This window comes from Quercus robur, chromosome 11 (assembly GCF_932294415.1).
Source record: "Quercus robur chromosome 11, dhQueRobu3.1, whole genome shotgun sequence".
NCBI lineage: Eukaryota > Viridiplantae > Streptophyta > Magnoliopsida > Fagales > Fagaceae > Quercus > Quercus robur.
Window position 1 is genome coordinate 48109929 of NC_065544.1, and position 22134 is coordinate 48132062.

The 22134-nt window shown below is 31.7% G+C and overlaps 2 protein-coding genes and 1 pseudogene across 4 annotated transcripts; 1 reads left to right on the forward strand and 2 right to left on the reverse strand.

Moving 5' to 3' along the window:
* The first annotated feature begins 6604 nt into the window (after positions 1-6604).
* On the forward strand, positions 6605-11659 carry LOC126707715 (uncharacterized). Its single transcript, XM_050407576.1, has 5 exons — positions 6605-7096; positions 9737-10033; positions 10290-10508; positions 10659-10787; positions 11175-11659. Exons 1-5 carry the CDS (start codon positions 6839-6841, stop codon positions 11382-11384), a joined length of 1113 nt encoding a protein of 370 aa, XP_050263533.1. The 5' UTR covers positions 6605-6838; the 3' UTR covers positions 11385-11659.
* A 96-nt stretch (positions 11660-11755) lies between these two features.
* LOC126707716 (probable aquaporin PIP2-6) lies at positions 11756-17280 on the reverse strand. 3 transcript variants are annotated; one of them, XM_050407577.1, is made up of 4 exons: positions 17198-17268; positions 16996-17054; positions 14230-14365; positions 11756-12736 (listed from the first exon to the last, which is right to left on the reverse strand). In XM_050407577.1, the coding sequence occupies exons 2-4, from the start codon at positions 17016-17018 to the stop codon at positions 11867-11869; spliced, it is 1029 nt and encodes a 342-aa protein (XP_050263534.1). In that variant the 5' UTR covers positions 17019-17054; positions 17198-17268; the 3' UTR covers positions 11756-11866. The 3 variants fall into 3 exon arrangements, with proteins under 3 accessions (XP_050263534.1, XP_050263535.1, XP_050263536.1); XM_050407578.1 differs by lacking the exon at positions 16996-17054 and having other exon boundaries at positions 17198-17280; XM_050407579.1 differs by lacking the exons at positions 14230-14365; positions 16996-17054; positions 17198-17268 and adding an exon at positions 13808-13910.
* Positions 17281-19191: 1911 nt separating this feature from the next.
* LOC126705138 (probable aquaporin PIP2-6) lies at positions 19192-21199 on the reverse strand (annotated as a pseudogene).
* Positions 21200-22134: the final 935 nt, after the last annotated feature.

Here is a 22134-nt window from a genome sequence, read left to right on the forward strand (position 1 = left end):
GTAAAAAAAAAAAAAAAAAAATGCAGACGCAGGAAGAATAAACACAATCCAAATGCCACCCTAGTCAACAAAAAACTTGTAGTCTAATCATCGAAAAACAAGTTGATTTGGGGTGGGGAACATTTTCCTTTTCTTTTCTTTCTTTGTGTTGACAAAAAACACCTTTAACTTCTAAAATTAAAGCTACTAGAGTTAAAATAGTTTTTTTTTTTTTGGCATGTTGAACTTGTTTTCTTTGGTAAATTGCTTTCTAAACCTTATATAGTTTAGGGGGTATAGCAAATTAAAACCTATAATTTCAAAAGTAACAAATTAAATCCTAAAATTTAAAAAAATAAGAAATTAAATCTATGTATTGGGTCTGAATTTGAATATATGGTAAATGTTTAATTTGTTATTTTCTAAAATCTTAGTGTTTAATTTATTACTTTCGAAATTATAGGATTTTATTTGTTAATATTTAAAACTTTAAAGTTTAATTTGTTAATTTTGAAATAACAAGGGTTTAATTTATTGTCAAAGAGAAAGAAAGTGAGGAACTATATAATAATTTTTTAAGAGAGAGATGAGGATTGAGGAATGCCAATGCTGAAGTTTTGATTCGATGGCCAGCAAAGGGCAAAAAAAAAAAAAAATCATTTGGTAGAAAGTCCAGCCCAAAATTTGGTGAAAATGTGGAAGACGCCACCCCTGGTGCGACCCGTGTTAACAAGTGATTAGTAGGACGACACCTTCTACAGGCTATAATAAGTTTTGAGCCAATAAAAGTTTGACACATCCCTTAAAGTAGGAGGTCAAAGTGGTCAAATACATGTAGTCAATGGTCGGAAAGGGGTTACATATAAGATATAAATCTCTCTCGCATGATAGCCCATATGCCCCATACCAGATACCACAAGCGTAAGTCCCACGTCTCATATGAATAGGATAATTATAAAACGAATTTTTTTTTTCTTTTTTTGAGGGAAAGTTTTAATTTATGCCGTCCGCTCCTGATGATAGCATTTCATCATCAGACTAAGACACTAATTATTTTTTTGTGTAGGCAGGGATTAAACCCCAGATCTCTTATACAACCATCAGAAACTTTACCAGTTAAGCTAACTGAAACCCACTTATAAAATAAACTTGGTTTGAGTCTAGTTTTAGGTTATAATCGACTCATTAGACAAATAATACGTGTCCACTTTTAAACACATGTTATTATCATAATGAGTTTAATACAATTGAACACTAGATTCAAATTTTACCCTTATAGAATATCATCTAACAAACTATAAGTAGTGAGTATTTGTGTAGTGATGAACAACTAGTCATGATTAACTGTGTAAAATTGAGACAAAATTTGTTGTATAAAAAAATTAAACTTCTGCTTTAAATATGTTTGAAGGATTTTTTTTTTTTTTTTTTCCATTACAACTTATAAGACTATTTATTTTTATTATTTAAATAAATCACATGACTCACTAAAAAAGTCACGTACTTAAAACAATACATAGATAAGCTTTTTAATTGTTAGGATATGAAGTTCTAACAGACAAGCAAACTAAGAAGTCCACTAAAAAAACCATGCTAACTTTTGAAGAAGTATAGGATAAATTATACTAATCCAAATATGTTAAGAGCCAAATTTTTTCCTTTACCTTTCTCTTTGTTTAGCAAAAAACATAATATAGATAATCTATCTAAGATAAACCACTATGCATTAAATTATCAACTCAAAGCAATTGTTAATTTTAAAAAAAAATAAATAAAAAAATTGAAACGTTATAAAGAATGTCGTCCTAAAACCAAAAGGACAACCGAGCCAAGTCATATTCCATAATGTTGACAAAGCTTGCATATAAATGACGAAAATGAAGTAAGACATTACAGTTATATTAGAGTAATCTTTAGCTACTTTCAAAGCATAATAAATGGTGTCATTCCTCTTACATTTATGGTGGGATCTACTTATTAATTTCACAATGAACTCTACCACAAATGTGAGAGAAATGAACACTATTTCACTATATTCCAAAAATACCTAAAAAATTTTCGTTGTATTACAGTCCTTTTATGGCTATGATAAAGTAACCATTTCTAATTTTAGTTGAGTTGAGTTTATTACTAATTTTATAAACTAAAGTAGCAATTAATATGATTGATGACATCAATTATATAATAAAAATTTATGGATTTATTTTTTTTGTATTTAAAATTTGAAGCATTAATTATAAATCTTATATAATAAAATTTGTAACGTTCAATCTATAAAATTTAAAATTATAGAAATCTTACATCAATTAAGTAAGAACAATAAATTTAGAGAGAAATTTTTTCATAATATTTTTCTTTTATAACCAATGAGATTATATAGTTTATACATATAGTTAAAGTCAAAACTTAAAGAAAGTTCAATAAGATTCTAAATTTGAGTCCAAATTTGCGTCACATGTTCAATTTAATTTAAAAATTTTTGTATTAAGTGAATTTTTTTTTTTGAGGGGGTATTAAGTGAATTATTAGGTGCAAAAATTGAAAAGTCTGAATCTAATTAGATTATAAATGAAATTTCAATTGAGGATCAATTTTGCGCTACACCTCTAATCTAATTTTTACATTTTTGTTATAAATGAATTATTTGGGTCCAAAAACCAAGGATTACAAATTCGAATAAAATTCTAAATCATAAATGAGAAACTATTATATATAATAGAAATTTATGCCATAAAAAATATCTAAATTATAATTCTAACATCATGTATAATTTAAACTTATACATATATATAATTTTAATTATTTTTAAATATATTCGTACACATACACAAATTATACACGCTCTAAATAATGCGATAGTGTTCCAAATACGATTTGTCTAACAATAATTATGAAAATTTTTGTACAGTTACCACCGTTAACTTAAGTTAAAAATTTGAAACAGTAGCAACCGGTCACCCAAAAAAGTTAAGAAACTCTGAGTCTGAAGTCGACAAGACAACAATGACGGTACCTTTATTAGCGCCTAAGCCAGCCACAGGATCAGCCAACTATGTTGTCCCTACTTCATTGGGGGAGGGCCACGTAACCAAAAATACGTGCCAATTACGCACTCGAAGTCAGAATAGATTAGCCTGTCATAGCCACGTTTCGTTAACCTACGGGCCGACCAAAGTAAAAAGAATTCTAGACTCTTGTAGGCTTAGCCAAACCTTTCTTTAAAATAAATAATAAAAAAAATTATTGAGTATCCCATACCGCCCCACGTGTCCTAACCACACACACAATCATGGCCACGACTCTCAGTCTAGGCTGTGTTTGCTTCTATTTTTTCAACAACACAATAACTCATTTTCTTGTGGGGTGTGTTTTGAAAGGGACATGAAAATGTAACGTGGAAAACATGTTCATAATCAGGGCCGGCCTAGGTCACTTAGGCCATACTTAGGGCTTCTATTAGAGCAAGTTCCCTAAATTTTGGGGCATATATTGCTATATATTTTTTAAAAGATATTGGGAAATAAAATTAGTTTTATATTTTTTTTCTCCTTTTTAAGAAGTTCTAAAAAAATTGAATAATATTAGAGATAATATAACTTTAAATATATAAGTCTTATGAATATACGTACTAATCACAAGAAACAATTTTGATATAAGAATTAAGAAATTATTAGAAATATTATTAATTTATTCAAAAACCTTTACAAATTGATGTGACAATTAATATAATATATGAACGTCAACAATCTATGAAATGCATTTTTAAATTACTTTTTGTGGTTGTTGATACATGTTTGTAAACCTCATATGTTATAAAATTTATAATATCTCTAATATCATTCATTTAAATGCTTGTTTATTATCTTCTTGAAGTATCACTAATCACATTTGTTACTACATCATTTGGTAAGTTTTTTTTTTTTTTTTTGGTTGTATTTTTCAAAAAAAAAAAAAAAGCATATTACAAAATGAAAATAATGGATTTTTTAATAAAAAAATTATGATATTAAATACTAGTTAAATATTATTTAAATGATAACAAAAAGGTCCTATTTAAATAGTTCTCCTTAGGCCTCCAAATTTGTTGGGCCTCTCCTATTCATAATAAAGATATTGTGGTTGTTCTTGATTATATTATATATATGGCAAGAATTTACATTGTTTTTGACTAAACTATGTAGAGTAAATGTTTGAATTAGGGGTAAATATGAGATTGGGATGGATAACTTTTTTAGATTAATAGGAAAAAGCTTTCTTATTCCCCCCCGCCCCCCCCACCCCCCCCCTCCCCCAAAAAAAAAAAAAAAAACCTTTACTAAGATTTATTTCTATAAGCTTGGACGATTAGCTGGATTAATCCAATTGGTCTAATAATCATAGAAAAAACACTTTGTTTCTTTTTACAAATTTCAAATAAATAAATAATACAGGAGTTTGAATAATAAACCTATCTTTGTTGAGATGATTCAATCCAAGGATATGTCTCCCAATTAAGGATGAAAATGATACTCGATGTGAAGATCACTAGCAAGTCATAAGTCCATTAAATATATACAAGATATATCATGGTATTAATGTCTTAAGAACATGTGAAAGTAGTTTATAAGTTTGGAGTGAAATATTACCTTTGTAAGGTTTGCTTTTTTTTTTTGGGATAAATAGAAACCAGAAGAAGGAAAGGTGAGAATCGAATTACATACGTAGGACATCACAAAAGATGTCATTGCTACTAGACTATCATTTAAACCTTGTTTTTCTTTTAGATTGTATATTCATAACTGTAGGGACACGATTTTGGGGCTCAGGCCCAACAGGCAGGTGATTCTGGCCCAAAAGTCCCTTCACAATGAATTTGTAGAGAGTAGGTTACAGAACTAGGTCTTTGACAGAGGAAACGCAGTTACGACCATGCCATGCAACCAGTTGGACGTAAAGATATCCCTTCAAACCTTTGGAGTAATGGTCCCTGGGGCTGTTCCATATACTTCTATCCCTTTTCTCTTTCTCTATCTTTCTCTTCCTTCTTTTTCTTCTTTCTCTATCTTTTTCTTCCTTCAGCTTGCGATCCTTTTTCCATGAGGATCTCCTTCTCTTATATAACATCATTCCTAAGATCATGTCCCTACACTTGTCAACCATCTGACCCTCCACTTGAGTGCCTGTCCCATAAGTCATCCTTCTTCTTTTCTGTGAGTTGCATTGGCCAAGATGATTTTGCGTTCCTGTCCCTTCCACATTAATGCGGCTGGAAAAGTAACTCCTTGACATTTAATGCGGCAGTTGTGGTTGCCCCCCCCTTCCTGAACGTCACACACTGTTCCTTCGTATTGGGTGACCTTTCGCCAGGTATGGAGTGCGATTTGGACATTTTAATTGGCGAGTCCGAGGAGGTACTCCTCCTCGGACGCCCCTAAGCAGGCCCGGCCCATCATGGTGGGGAGGGGATATCCCACGCCCATGCCTTTTCTTCTTATCGTGGCTGGGCTTGGTACATGAACTACAGCCCAACATCAGCTGACAAATTTTACCCCCCACAATAACAATTTTTTTAGGTTACTTTTTTTTTTCTATCAAAATCTGCGTCAAATGTTTCAATTGTATTTGCAAATTTTTCATGTCTTCAATTCATTTTAGTTGTAATTGCATCAAGTCATTAAGGTTGAAGAACAAAAGAAAATTCAAGTGCTACAAAAGGAATTTCAGTCAACCGAGGTTCATGGTGTCAAGCTAGATTTTGGGTGAGATTATCAAGATTTCAATTTCAGTTACACAAAAAGGTTCATTTGAAATTTGCCCAAAACTTGGTTTTTTTTTTTTTTTTTTTTTTTGATAAACCAAAACTTGTTTGAGTGAGATTGTCTAGGGATTTCCATTTTAACTTTCCTGATTATCCCTATAGTCAACTAACCCTCAATTGTGGTTGAGTTAAGAATTAAATTTAAATCATAATTTTAGAAACGAACGAAGGGAGAGTCTATCCACACCCTAAAATAAATAAACCTTGTAGCCTCCACACATTCACCCTCCCTAAACTTACATACCTTTGATAGGATAATCCATCCAAATACCTTGTGATACCTTGAGTGCATTGGATTGGTGTTGGAAAACATAAAGGACCTAAGGAATCTTCCAGTGACTTTGAAGTGTCTAAGAGATCAAATTGTGATTACCTATTAACATTCGTGCTGAAATCTATTGATGAGAAGTTATTGGTGCTAGTAGGGTTTGAGAGCTTGGATATAAGAACTTTTACGAACTCTAGAGGTTTTGTAACTAGTTTTATATCGCAACTATTTTCATAGTGGAAACGGTTTACTAGATGTGGCCTCCAGATGTTTTTCAACATATCTTGTCTTTGTGTGTGAATTGATTAATTATTTGTTGCATTACTAATCAACCATTTAGTTATTATTATTTTTTTGTTTGAGAAACAACCATTCAGTTAAATTTAAATCTATTAAAATCAGTAATAAGTCATATTAGGGTCAAAACATGATCACTCAATTTTAATTATTTTTTAAAATCACACATTTACAAATTTACAATTTTTTTTTTTTTTGGATAAGCTCATAAATGCGGTTTGAAGAGGAAATCAAACATGCCCTTAAGAAAACTCACCCACCTCTTCTCTCTCTCTCTCTTTCTCTCTCACATATTTAAGGCCAATATTGATGATCCATTGAGTAAGCAAAGGCAGCCTCTTATCACCCACCAGACCAAAGCAACTCTCTCAATCACTTTAACTCGTGTCTAACTCACGAGACTCAGAGCCAAAAAGCGCACACACATACAAAAAAAACTCACAAGACTCACAAGAAAGCATAGCTTAATCCCACACCGAAAAAAAGAAAGCCAGTGAATGGAGACTCCAACAGGCACACCCAAGAAGAAAAGCGTAGAACATGGACAGGTTCTGGACGGTTCAGATATAATGGAGTTGGTTGAGAACGAGCAGGTGTTTAGCAATTTCGTGGACCATAAGTTCCAGGAGTTGGATAAAGATAGAGATGGTAAGCTTTCTGTGAAGGAGCTCCAGCCTGCTGTGGCTGATATTGGTGTTGCTTTGGGTTTGCCTGCTCAGGGCTCTTCTCCTGATTCTGATCACATTTATTCTGAGGTTTGTGACTCATTTCTCTTAACTTTTCCTTGCTTTTGATCCTCTGTGTTCTTCAGTGTGAGGCCAAGTGAGAAAAAAAAAGTTCAAAAATTTTAATCTTAGGACATTTTTAATCTATTTACTTAACTGACATCTCGTGTTGTTTCCAATGAAAACGTGGTGCTTAACCTTAAATTTATACTAATATTTAATCTGAATTATAAAATAGATTGATTTCATTAAGCATTCTTTCCCAACAATTAGTGCATGTTAATTGTTTCAGTTTATGTGATTTTGCTTCTTATGTTAAATGGTTTTTATCTTTTTAACACCGTTGTTTAGGTGGATTAGATAGTAGTCAAAATAAACAATAAAGATGTTTCTAGTTCTGGTAAGGATTTGACACTCTTTTGCACACATGTCACATGCAAGCCCATATAGATAAAGAGGAATATGTGGCAGACAAATATGTACATTATTTTCAATAAATTGAGTAATGGGGCATGTGGTCCTTTTCTGTTTTCTTTTCTCTTCTTGTTTTTGAGCCAAAATCGTGAAGGGATTTGTGGCCGTTTAGAATTAAGCTGATCAAAAATCAACATAGTAAGGTTTTCAACCAAGTATTAAACAAAGAAAATGAACCTATTTATCACACTCATGAACATGTTAACGGTGATATGTGGTCAATTTTTTGTGACGAAGTTCTTGTTGTCTCGAAAAAAACAAAGGGAAAACACATGTCACTCATCCATTGTTTTGCGAGCTTCAAATTAGCTTACGCAGAAGATAAGGGTGGCACGTATATGCTTTGACTAAAGAGCTCTCGATTACGTGTTGTCGGTATTCTATAAGTCCTACTAGTTCATTATCTTCAATAAATTAGAGTTATTGAATTTGTTTTCATTCTTCTATGACTCTGTTTAGTTCACATTGTTCTAGGATGTAGCAATATTCTCTGTCTCTGGACTTAATTTAATCAAGGACATCACCACTTTGCAAGTTGCACCAAAAACTATTATGAATAAACCTAATCCTTAAAAAAAAATGGTCTATAGAAGTATTTATTTATTGATATGATCCAAGTTTCAAGAGAGTGATGGTTGTACTTGCCTTCTTGAGGCCATGTATAGGAAAACCAATTTTCTCGACATTTCCATATCTAGTTAGCTCGAGAAGCATCCAACCTATGGTTCAACTTTGTCGGTTTTGTGGGACTTTTCTTTTCTTCAGTTGAGCTTTTCTTTTCCAACTTTACTTTTGTTCTTTTTCTACTCTTTTTTATGAGGAATCTAGTGACGAATGTAGTGGAAAACTATAACTTTTCTTTGGACTTTATCACACACGAATATTGATGTGCGCAAAGTCGGCACTTGGCATAATTGTCAATAATAAGTGTGCAATTGGTTTGGCTTATTTAATAAGCATTGCTATAGGGGATAGCATTTTCCACCAACTTTTTTCATAGTGGTTGACATAGCCTGTCAGATCAAGGTGAGTGATATTGCTCCAATCACTATAGACCATATAAGCAGTTGAAACATATATTATGTTCATATCATTACTCCAATTTATTTGCTTAATTGTAGAAGTGTGTAAAAGTGTTTTTGTAATTAGAAAAGGTTAGATTTGAATCATTTGATAAACTGTTCATAAACAATAAGCTAATTAAACCCCAGAAATATCTAAACCAAATACCAATTCTGCGGGGACAAGCAAAAATGTCTACAATGAAGTTGCTTTGTGGAAAAGCAATAATTATGTACTCCTACCTTTTTTCTTTTTGGAAGCAATAATCTTGTACCTAATTTGCTACAGTTGTGGCTGACCCAATGATTATTATTATTGTAAGCACGAATTCTAAAATAATGTCACCACACCAGTTAGGCGCGTGGTAAAAAAGGAAGCAATGGACCATTTCTCTCATGCTCATGAAACAGAGAGACCCGGCCCAGGTCTTGGGTCAACATAATATTATTTTACATTATTCATACTCTCTTTTAGTTTTATACCTAAGACTACCTTACCGACTTTATAAAAAAGAGAAAGTGTGTGAGTTGGAGAGTAACCTAAAAGGGCGTTTTTACTTTTTAGGCTGATAAATCTAGTGGAGATCCACCTAGGATGAAATAGAATTTGAATACTTTAAACTTATAATTCTTAATTGGTTATTATAAAGGATAGAACTTAGAAGTACTTGTTATATATATTTTTTCATACTATGGAATTTGAGCCAATAACACTCACCCCATAACGATTGCTCTTCACTCTCAGGCCAACACACCAATGAACTTCCTTTTTGGTGTAGGTAGAATTTGATGATCCTAAGTCTCTCATTCAACAATAAGAGACTTTTCTAATTAAGCTAACTGAAGCTCGCACTTATCCTGTCTTTTGATGCTACTGTCCTGTTATCTGCCAATTTATTCTGTGGTCCTGCATATGGTGTACTTTAGTCCATATGGGACACAACTAAACACCTCTAGTACTCTCTAATGTTCATATTTAAATTGTTGGTCAAGAGCTCAAACAATATTAGAATACCATTAGACTTTTTTCAACAGTGATAGTTCAAGCATATTAAGCTTATCAATTAAGTATACAAAATAGAGCCTTCTTATGTTTGCATCAACTGTGAACTAAGAGTGACCTTAAATTATACAGGTCTTGAGTGAATTCACACATGGCAAACAAGAAACAGTGAGCAAGACTGAGTTCAAAGAAGTTCTTTCAGACATTCTATTAGGCATGGCTGCTGGTTTGAAGCGAGATCCTGTTGTGATCCTCCGGATTGATGGGGAAGATCTCCTTGAATTCATCAATGGCCCAAGTTTTGAAGCTGAGATTGTGTCCATATTTTCACAGATAGAGTCACCTGACAGATCCCTCCGTGACCATTTAATCCAGGCTTTCGAAAAACTTAGTGTTGATCAAGGAATGCCTCCTTCTTCAGACCCTTGGGTAATTTATTCTTAAACTATTGAACTGAAATTCATTATTCAGTATCAACATAGTTATAATTAGAATAGGAAGATCATCAATGGAAAGTGTTACACTTCTTGTACTAGTCCATCTTCAACGTGGTGGCAACCATCATCCTACAACTCTAAAGCATTCATGCTGCCTAAATGTGGGTTTTTAGTACACAGGTTATATTAATAGCTGCACTCTTATATCGTTTTTCTTTTTCCAATTACTGGGTTTTTTTGTTCTGTAGGTTTTGGACAACATTGTGGAACCAGCATTGCAAGCCTGTGCTGGTCATGACTGGCACAAACCTGCCTCTCAAGAAGCATTCTTGGTGGAATTTAAGAAAGTAGCAGAGCGTGTAGCTCAACATCTCAAGGAGCAGCCTGTGATTGTTGCCCATAGTGAAAATACCTTTGATGGAAGTGGCATTAAGAGATTATTATCCAACAAATTTGAGTTAGACAAGGTTTATATTGTTGACACACATCTTATTTCACTCATTCCAATTCAATAGTCGATTTTTCTTTAGATAAATTTTTGGTATTTGTTGACATAAATTCCATAGTGCACACTTTACTCATGGGAAATACGCATTACAATCTATTATGCAATGCAGACCTTGAATGCAGCTTTAGAAAATGTGCCAAGAGATCGTAATGGAAAAATGTCCAAGGAGTATCTTCGTGTGGTGCTGGATGTGGTGTACCCATCAGCTGGTCTACCTCCAATTGGTGCAGTTGACCAGGTATGCTGCTCTAGTCACAGATCACTTATCTTCAGCTTCAATGTTTTAAGAGCTTCAGCTTAATTTATCTTTGCATAAATCAAAATGTCACATGTTGATTGATTTCTTGAATAAGTACTTCAAAGAATTGTAGCCTTTAAGGTGAATACACTATTATGAGTAAGATGCCACATGTATCAGATCCATCATGCTTAAGAAAGGGTAAAAAAAAGGGTTGTATGGTAGGCTGATACCTAAGGTTTGGAGTCTAAGCTCTACAATTACGTACAATCACTGCCACAAGTCTAAGTGCTTACCAGTTTCATCATTTTTTGCTTTTATAAGTAAGCCTTGTCTGCCTTAACACAATAATTAACATGTGATGAACTTGGTCTTTAATTTATGCAGATGGACAAGGTTGTTGCTGATGTCTTTCAGATGATTAATGCGGATGATGGGAAGCTGGTTAAAGAAGATGAGTTCAAGAAATTATTGACTGAAATCCTGGGGAGTATCATGTTGCAATTAGAGGGAAATACGATTTCAGTTTCTACAAATTCAGTGGTGCACGAGCCCCTTGCCTCTTCTTCCTCACTTTTGCAGCCATCTTCCCAGTAATATACATTGCAGCGTTGTGTTCAATATATCAAGGGTAACAGGAAAAAAAAAAAAATAATAAATAACAATAAAATTTTGATTAGTGTAATGATTACTAGCATAAGTTATGTATTGTGCAGTTAAAGTGTGTGCGCTAATGGTATATATGCTTTAGACATGCAAACATAGAAGGCTGTGGAGCCAAGAATTATCATGGTCATCCACCCCTTCTTTCTTTGTGCTAATCAGTTGATCACAACCTTATAAAAGATAGATGATCTTAGATGTTATTTGAATTTTGGGGAAAATGGAAGAGCATTTTTGATTTTATCTTTTAATTGATAAAGTAAACGTCTGCTAAACAAGAAGTCCTTTCATTAACAGGACCAGCCTTGAGCCAATAGAAAAGAAAGTTTTATATGAACCAAATTTGAAGTCTTAAATAAATGCCTTATTAAAAGCGTTGTATGGGATTTTATTTTTTGAGAGAGATATACATTTCATTAAAAAGGGTATAGGGCAAGTACATCCTTGTCAACAGTTTCAGGGATACAGGGAGGCTTTTCCTCAGCCTTTACAGTTGCAGATTTGTATTTGTTAGAGCCAGTTGCTCCAATACAAGCCCTTGCAACCTTTATAATCTCATACTTTCCATCATTGACCAAACCCTCCTTAGGTAGGGTCTTAGAGAAAATATGATAAACAATGCAAGCTAGAAAGGGCCCCAACCAGAATACCCATTGTCCATGCCACAATGGACCTCCAAAAAGCAATGCTGAGGCAAAGCACCTTGCAGGGTTCAGTCCAGCACCAGCATAGCCAATCTTCCCAGTTACCACACTGGACACATAAATTGCTAAGGCCAATGATGCTGCTATCTGAATACAAACCATAGTCGCCCCAAGTTCTTTGCTCCTTTTCTTGTCAAATCCCACTGTAACAGCAACCAAGAGGATAATAAAGGTACACACAAACTCTAACATCAGTGCAGTTCCCAGGCTAATACCAGAGCCATTATCATTGATAGTACAACCACCTAACATGTACTTCTCTACTGCATCATGGCTCATCGCACACTTCAATAAGTAGATGGCCATTATAGAGGCAAGGCATTGCCCCAAGAAAATAACACAGGCACGTACAAGACATATGGCACCCTTGAGGGTTGCAATGAATGTGAGCAATGGATTCAAAAAGGCCCCGGTTAGAGGAAACATGGTAAAGAGGAAGAAGAAAGCAACGATGAACACCGCAAACGGGACGAGCAGCTTGGGGTCAGTGACATTAGATTCATAGCATGAGAGAAGGCATGTCGTGAGTGTGAATAAAAAGAAGGTGGTTGCCACTGTCTCTGCAAGGGCTGCCCTCCACATCTGTAAGAAGAAGCCAAGAGGGAAAAGTCAATCCCACACTTTCTTAAACAAGTTGAGACATAAAACATACAAAGAGTAATTATAAACCTCACGAACAAATGTGCCAACTTTTGTATGCGTAGCAAAAAAATAATTCAGAAATTTGTTTACGGGTAATTATACTTGCACATTGTATTAACAATGTAAATTTTATATTGCTAGTACCATGTAAACTAAGAATTTTCCTTTATTATATTAATGATATGTTACCAATCACATTCAAGTTTGGTTTAAGAGGCTTGATTGGAGATTTTTAATTAATTTATACGATTTTAGAAGTTCAAGATTTGATTTGAAACTAACAAATTAAAACCTTTTGGATTTAATTTGAAACAACCTTCAACTTTAGGATTTAATTTAAAATTACTGCTAAAAGTATAATGTTCAACCTTTATCTTGGCATTTTCAATCAAAAGAAAAAACTCAACAACAAACCAATTTGATCTAAAATCTTGGGGGAAAAGAGCAAGCTTAACAAAAAAATTTAGCAATTTGTTGATCTTAAATTTCAGAAAAAGACAATTAAGTGAGTAGTATAGTGTAAACATTAAAAGAAAATTAAGTTTGAGGTAATGGAAGTGGGCACGGGAAGTGAATACATTTTTTATTCTATTTTTTATTATTATTGTATTGTACTGAATTCTTAATAGAGTAATGGAAAAGGCATGACAAAAATTCTTCTTAATGAATTACAAAAGCTAATAAATTGTCAAAGTTGAGTTAAACTGTTAATTAAAAGAATTGAAAAGAATAAAGAAAAAAACTAATAAATAATAAATTAAAGTATTCTAAGAAATAACTATTAAAGTTCACTTAGCAACAATAATTAATTTTAATAACTTTGTTATAGTATGAGATAATAAATAATTTTCAAGATCCAATTTTAGCAACAATAATTAATATCTTCATTATACTAAAAAACAATATGTCTAATGAACTTATATATACTTTATCATTTATTTTCTTGCTAGTATTATATATGAATAAATTTTTTATAAGGAAGTCATGTGTAGTGCAAAATTCATCTCCTACCTAAAATTCATCTTCTAAGAGAACTCGAGTTGACTTGAAAAATCTTCCTTCGTATCAAAAGTTATAAGAAAAGATCTCATCTTATCATCCTAATGAACAATATGAAGTAAGAAAATATTATTTACAAAGAGATTCATTGTTAACATCTTCAATACAAATTTAAAATCTCATTAGAAAATATTCCTAGAAACAACACTGTATGTATGAGTGTGTATAATATACATAAGCAGTAGGATAATTAAATCCCGCATGATTCTCCAAAGATAATAATAGAAAATTTAAATCTCAAATGGACCGAAAAAATATCCTATTGACTTGAGCTCTTGGGAGGGGGTTCTGAGACTATGGATGTGTATAATAAGAATCAAAGCCTATTGACCATACTTGGGCATCCTATAGACACATTGATAAGTCAAGCTTACCTCGGATGAGAAAATTTCATGGGCACCAATTGAGTCAAGGAAAGTTGTCTTTAGGGATTTTCTTTCTATTTTCTCAAATGGTTGTGAGAAACTTTCATCATTTCCAATGGCTACAACGATATCCATAGCTCCAGTCCTACACAAGGAAAATGTAAGACAGCTTTCATACTGGGAAAGATATTTGAAAAAAGTGTACAAAAGAGAAGGGCCTGTGCCTTGTACAAATTTTAAGATTTTTATGGTGACATATTATTTAACATTTTAAATGATATACTCCCTCCATCCCACTTTGTTTGTCCTCTATTCCATTTTGGAATGTCCCAAAATATTGTCCTATTTCTAAAAATAAAAGTCATTAATTTACTAATGTTCCTATTATACCCCTATTAATTTACTAATTCAATTTTTTGATAAATTTATTTAAGTGTAGTTTTGGAAACTTATACATTTTTAAAAGGTAGACAAAATAATAAATGATATTTCCTTAAAAAGTTTAACTTTTCAAACAGGACAAACAAAGTGGGACGGAGGGAGTAATATTTTGTACACTATTAAATACAATAAATAAAATCTCAATATTAAAATTAATAAAATTGTCAATGATTGTAATTAATTATTCAATAAAATTCATTCTACATAGACAATAAAACAAGAATGCTTAGATATGAATGAACAGTGATTACTTAGGGCATGTTTGGTAGACTGTAATAAGTGCTGTAATGTAATAGTTATTCCTATGGTTTAGTTATTCTTTAGTTTGGTTATGTTTTTATTACAAGGAATAATCATTCTTTATGAATAACTATTCTTCAAAATGAGGAATAACTATTCCTCTTGCAGTCTTAAGAGTTAAGACACTTGCAGTCTGCACGGGCAACTAGCTATAAATGTACAATAATAATATAGCGTCCCGATAATATATTGATATATTTTTTTTGCTCTCATTAATATATTGATATTGTATTATCCTAAAGTCAAGAATTTAATATAGTTTAAAAAGTTCTATATATAAAACAAGAATGCTTAGATATGTTTTCCTCAAAAAAAAAAAAAAAAAAGAAAAAAAAAGAAAAAAGAAAAAAAAGAAAGAATGCTTAGATATGAATGGACATGCAGTCTACACCGGTAGCTAGCTATAAATCTACAATAATAATAATATAGTGTCTCAATATATATTGGTTTTTTTTTTTTTTTTTGCTCTCATTAATATATTGATATTGTATTATCATACAATCTGAAATTTAACATTATTTTAAAAGTTAATATAAAATAAGAATACTTAAATATGAATGAACAATGATCACTTAACACCTGCAATCTGCACTGGTAGTTAACTATAAATGTTAATAACATAGTATCTCAATAATAAATTGATATTGTATTATCAATTTACCATATTGTCCGGATTTTAATATGGTTTAAAAGTTCTATATACTATGTTTTTTGGGAATATAGAATCCACTATGGCTATAAATATGTATTTCAAAAGTTTTGATTTCCACATTTTCTTCATGAATATAAACAAAATATAAAAATATTAGCATTAACAAAAGATGATATATATAACCACGTGCCCATAATTCCTAAAGTTATTGGCTAATATTGGATTGTGCCTGTCGGGGCAACTCTATGCATTTTGGGGTCTAAGCCAAATATTTAAAATAAAAAATGCAAAATTTTCTAGCAATATTTACAAAAAAAAAAAAAAAAAAGAGGTTTGAGCCTTTTTTTTTAATAAGGATTTTTATGTATTATTTTTATTTGTTCTGTTTTATTGAGAGAGAAAGAGAGAGGGAGAGACTTAAGCTTCTATGTCACAAACTTCTTTCTTAATTCCCCCCCCCCTCCTTTTTCCTATTTTTTGGCTATATAATTTATTATTCTCCTTTCTCAAATTTTCTTTTTCTTTTAGCCAATTTTTTCCTTTATTTTTTTGCTATATTTTGGGTATAATTTATCAACCTCCTTTCCCAAATTTTTTTTCCTCATAAACGGTTTTTTCCTTATTTTTTAGCCATAATTTAGGGTTTAATTTATTCATTATACAGAATTAACATTCTTATTTTATTTTTTTAATCAAATAACTTACCTAATTGGATAAAATTTGGGGGCCTTCCACAATTTGGAGGTCTTGCATAATTTGGGGCCTTAGATGGTCACCTAACTTTGAGAAGCACATGTATTCTCATTTAATAATAATATGTTTTTTTTTTCTACCTTTTAGGTTTTTACTGCAAAAGATAAAATATGGTTTGTTAATCTATTTGTTCCCTTTCCCATATTAAACTTTGGTTTTATACATATATATACTTAGATTAGACTATAGTAAAATTTATATCTTATATATATATATATATATATATATAAATATTTTTAAAAAAATCACTTAAACTTCACATTAATAAAATCTTATTAATTAAATTAGTTTCAAGCACTTGCGTGCATATATGTGTATGTGTCCATCGATTATAAACTCCCCCCCCCCCACCCCCCCAAAATTTTTTTTTTTTTTCAAATTCAGCACTCTTATCAACTTAATTTCAATCCAAAAAAAAAAAAAAAAAAAAAAAAAAAAAAAAAAAGAACCCAACCAATCAATCAACTCTTATCAACTTTTTTCCTTTTTGTTTCCACACCTTATCGGCTTATACGTTTTTGGATGATCAAAGACCTTATCATCAAATTACGTTTCTTTACTCTTCCCTTTCCCCCTCCTCAATCTTATAACGTATAGGAAAGAAATTAGGAAATTGTGGTGTGGCTTACCTCGACATCTTGATATTGGCCATGAAACAATATATACCAGAGTTAATATTGTTTTTTGGCTACATAAATATAGAGAGAGAAACGAAAATGATGCATTAGATGAAGTGGGTTACATAAATTTGCTTCAATGATGCGCACACATAATTAAACAGACAAACAAATTAAATAGATAGAAACGAAAATGGAAATGTAAAAGGCTTACAGTGTAACAAATGGCAGTTCCAATAAACCTATATGGATGCACTGAGCAACAACTTATGGGGTTACATATATAGGCAATAAAAAATACTTATTTTCTAAATTAGAAGTATCAATCTCTTTCTCATTGAATATTTTTCCTTTTTTTTTCCCCAATGTTTTAGTGACCTTTGATTTATTAATTGACTGTTAGGTTCTCAAAATAAATAAATAAAATATAAAAAAATTTAGTTGACTGTTAGGGATCATGTGATTACGTATCTTAATTAGTAATAATATATAAGTAGTCATTATCAATGGCTATTAATTAATGTGTGTAAAAGGGTATCAAAGATTTGATTCTCAAAAAAAAAAAAAAAAAGTATCTAAGAATTGAAAAGGGCTACTAATTATCAAGGCGTAAAAAATGCTACACTTCAAGGCGTGAAAAGTACCAATCATGTATCGAATGCAAATCTCCGCCTACACTAAGAATTGATTGGTGCCTTGGTCTAATGATAAAGAACTATTATCAGAAACAGACGCCATAGGTTGAAACTTTCTCTTAAAAAAAAAAAGTATTAAATGCAAAATGCAATGCCACCAAACTTTATCAAAGAGTCACCATATATTTTTATGGATTTAGATCTTCTAAATTTCTTAGGGTACTCTACTAATAAATTTTTTTAAATTCTAACCACTCTTATATGATTTAAGGGTCTAAATTCTACCATATCAGCATTCCACTAACAATACTCTTAAAATGATAAAATAATATTGCAAACAAAATAATTAATATTATTGTTAATGAAATGTTGATATGACAAAATCTAGACTATTAAATCATTAAAGAATGGTTAAGATTTAAGAAATCTATTTAGTAGAGTACCCTAAGAAATCTAGAGGCTCTGAATCCATTTTCCACTCAACTGATTCAAGTTAAAGTTCATTGTCTAAATAGAAATATTTTGCAACAATATCATGATTTTTAAAGTTCCGGGATCTTGGGATAATTTTTAAGTACTGAAAGTTATACATCATGGAATCTCATTGTAAGAACTTGATGCAATATGTTGAGATATTGTCTAACAATGTTAGATGTAAAAGTCAACTATTAGTAGTTTCAATTAGCTCAATTGATAAAGTCTCTGATGGTACGTTGAATAAACTATTTGAAATTCAATTTCCTGCTTACACCAAAAACTAATTAATATTTATAATAATATAATCATTAGAAGCAGAAATTCTATAAAAAAAAAAAAAAAAAAACTCAACCATTGAATTAACAATTCAATTTAATGTCATACAATTTAATTTTGTTTTATAAATTCAAATGGCAATCTCACGTCATACAATTTTAAATTGTATAAATAAAGTCCATCATAATAACAATTAACAATTAACAATTTTTCTTTTGTTTTTTTAGGAAACGTGTTCGGTGTTCCTTGAATTTCACGGCTCTCAAAATGATTTGAGACAATCACTACACCGAAAGGGTTTCCGCAAGAAAGTTATCTCATGATGAGAAAGGCAGAGCTTTAGAAATATTTATTTTTTCCAAAGTCAATTTTTTTTTTTTTTGGAGAAATTAAAGTCAAATTGATAACCAATATAATTGTGTGCTTATTTATTTATTTATTTTATCTACCTATTCAGTTAGTTAATATTTTTTGGTAGACTACTTCGACAAAATACAAAGTTGACAATATAAGATAAATACTCGGCAACTAGTTCGTTTTTGTAGAACTCTCATGTGAATATTTGACCTTTTATCAAAGAACAATAAACGAATAAACTATAACTCGGGGGAGGAGTCATAATCCAAGCTAAGAGAAATGGTAAAGCCAAAAGCCATTAGAGGAAAATGAGATTTTGGGAAAAATGGGATAGCATTTTCAGATTAAAAAAAAAAGAAAGAAAGTGATACATTTACTAAAGAAGTCTTTCCTTCAACAAGACCAGCCTTGTGACGAGAAAAGAAAGTTTAATTGAACCACAATTTGAAGCCTTAAATAAAAACTATGTATTAAAAGCCTTTCCATGCCATGGCATAGAAGCTAAATCTTTATCTTGAAGATAATTGGGAGAGTCATTTCCTTCAAAACAAGCCCTTGCTAGCTTCATGATATCATACCCTCCATTGACATTGACCAAGCTCTCCTTAGGTAGGGTTTTAGAGTAACCATAAAAAACAATGCAAAGCTAGAAATGGCCCCAACCAAAATACCCAATGTCCATACCACAATTGACCTCCTTGAATCAATGCTGGGCCTAAGCACCTTGCAGGGTTTAGGCCTGCACCAGCATAGCCTGGCTCCCCAGTGACCACAATGGACACAAAAACTGCTATCGAAAGTGATGCTGATAAGAGAACACAAACCATAGTCACCCCAAGTTCTTTGCACCTTTTCTTGTCAAATGCCACTGTAATACCAAGCAAGAGGACAATAAAGGTGCACACAAACTCTAACATTAGTGCAGTTCCAAGGCTTACACCAGACCCATTGCTATTGATGGTGCAACCCACCTAACATGTACTTGACAACTGCATCATGGCTCATCACACACTTGATCAAGAGGTAGCCCATTATAGAGCCAATGCATTGCCCCAAGAAATAGACGCATGCACGTACAAGAGTAACAGCACCCTTGAGGGCTGCAATGAATGTAACCAATGGATTCAGAATGGCCCCAGATAGAGGAATGATTGTCAAGATGAAGACGAAACAAATGATTAACACCACAAACGGGACCAGCAGCTTGGGTTCAGAGACATGAGATTCAAAGCAGGAAATAATGGATGTAATGAGTGTGAATATAAAGAAGGTAGTTGCCACTGTCTCTGTAAGGGCTGAAAGAAGAAAACAAGAGGGAAAAATTAATCCTACTCTTATTTAACAAGTTCGTACATAAAACATCAAAGAGTGATTATAAAACTCAAAAAAAAATTCCTCAGCTATTAAACACAAAACAAGGAAGCAATTCAAAAAAAAAAAAATTTATTATTTTATTGATACGAGTCATATGACATCAATCTCATTCTAATTTGGTTTGAGGGGGTTTGATTTTCGGATTTAGCTAGGAATTTAAATTTATACAATTTTAGATGTTTAGAATTTGATTTGAAACTAACGAAATTATAGGATTTAATTTGTAACAATCTCAAACTTCCGGATTTAATTTAAAATAACCCCTAAAGTATAAGATTTAAAATGTAACAAGTTTGTAAGCTGTCCCCACATACATAAACATTCAACAGTTGTATTAATAAGGTTATCTTACCTAAGCGAGTGAGATGGTTTTCTTGACTTTTGTGCAGAAAATTAAGCTACAATAAAATACTAATTTGGATTTGATGATTATGAATATTGGGCTTTAATTTTAAGGGTCTAGTTAATGGAAAATATAGAAAATTGTTAAAAAATGAGTTGCTTTTTTTCTCATAATTTTTTAAAGTATTTTCTAAACGAATATGCCTAGAGCATATGTTAACAAAATCTTTTTTTAATAATATAATATATAAGATATACGATAATCTAAGATGACACAAGAAATTTTTGAAAAATTATAACATAAAACGGACAGTATGACACCAGTATGATGCGAATATGACTCATGTACGACACCTTAAATGAAGTGTCCGTGGTTCATAGATGATAATTGTCCCGTGTTTAAATACTCTTTATGAACAGCAAGATTACTGAATCTCAAATGGACCAAAAAAAAAAAAAAAAGCCTATTGACTTGAGCATCTTATATATAAGTCAACTTAGTCAATCTTACCTCGGATGAGTAAATTTCATGGGCACCAATTGAGTCAAGGAAAGTTGTCCTTATTATGGAGTTAGTTTCTGTTTTCTCAAATGATTTAGAGAAACTTTGATCAGTTCCACCGGAGATATCGACATGCATAGCTCCAGTCCTACACAAGGAAAATGGAAGAAAGCTTTCATTTCGGAAAATCATAAGCAAAATTTGTACAAAAGAGAAGGGCCTTTGCCTTCTGCAAATTGGCTACTCCCACCATGTTTCAATTATTGACTAAATTAAATTTTCATTTTCTTTTTCATTTTCTTTTCTTTTTTTCTAAAGTTTGGTGTTAGATCTTCCTAGGAGGGTGTGTGGAAGTCTGAACTTGGAGGAAAATGATCATTCTCATTTCATAGTTTAGATTATATCTTAAAATTTTTAAAGGTTTATATAATAGCATGTTATTTGAAAATATAAATAACATGATACTTTGTTGTACTCTGTTAGATACAATAAAAAAAAATATACATTATAAAATCAATAAAGATCTTAACCCTAGTACTTAATTATTCAATAAGATTCATTCTACATGGACAAGAGAATACAAGAATGCTTAGATATGAATGAACATCATAATTACATGCATAAACTTGCCGGTCTGTAATTAGTGAGCACTCACAACACCTCCAGTCTCCTCTGGCACCTATATATATAGATGTACAATTATAACATAGTGCAATAATATGTTGATATTGTATCATCATAGTGACTGGTAGTCAATATAGTTTGAGGAAGTTCTATAATACTACTATGTTTTTTTGAGAATATGGTATCCAATATGACTATAATTATGTATTCTAAATGCTTTTTTTTTTTTTTTTTTGGTTCTAAAAAAAGAAGTCTTGATTTCATGAATATAAATAAAAAAAATACAAAAATTAAAACAATTGAAATACGCAATTTTTAACATAGTGGGTACCATTTCCTAAAAGTACCTTCTTATTTTCTGTTAATTTCCCTGCAAACAAATATATGTATATATATATATATATAGAGAGAGAGAGAGAGAGAGAGAGAGAGAGAGAGAGAGAGAGAGAGAGAAGGAGACGGAAGAATAAAGAAACGTGATTTGTGTTGATTAGGTCCTTGATCATGCAAAAAAGCATAGGTTGGTAAGGTGCAGAAACAAAAAGGAAAAAAGCTGGATAAGAG

Excerpts from the sequence above, each read along its gene's own strand:
- LOC126707716 (XM_050407577.1), bottom strand. The coding sequence starts at position 17,018 with ATGGCCAATATCAAGATGTCGAG. Across the intron at positions 14,366-16,995 it reads GCCAATATCAAGATGTCGAG|GACTGGAGCTATGGATATCG; the intron begins GTAAGCCACACC and ends TTCCTTGTGTAG. Across the intron at positions 12,737-14,229 it reads ATGAAATTTTCTCATCCGAG|ATGTGGAGGGCAGCCCTTGC; the intron begins GTAAGCTTGACT and ends TTCTTCTTACAG.
- LOC126707715 (XM_050407576.1), top strand. The coding sequence starts at position 6,839 with ATGGAGACTCCAACAGGCACACCCAAGAAGAAAAGCGTAGAACATGGA. Across the intron at positions 10,034-10,289 it reads CTCCTTCTTCAGACCCTTGG|GTTTTGGACAACATTGTGGA; the intron begins GTAATTTATTCT and ends TTTGTTCTGTAG. Across the intron at positions 10,788-11,174 it reads CAATTGGTGCAGTTGACCAG|ATGGACAAGGTTGTTGCTGA; the intron begins GTATGCTGCTCT and ends TAATTTATGCAG.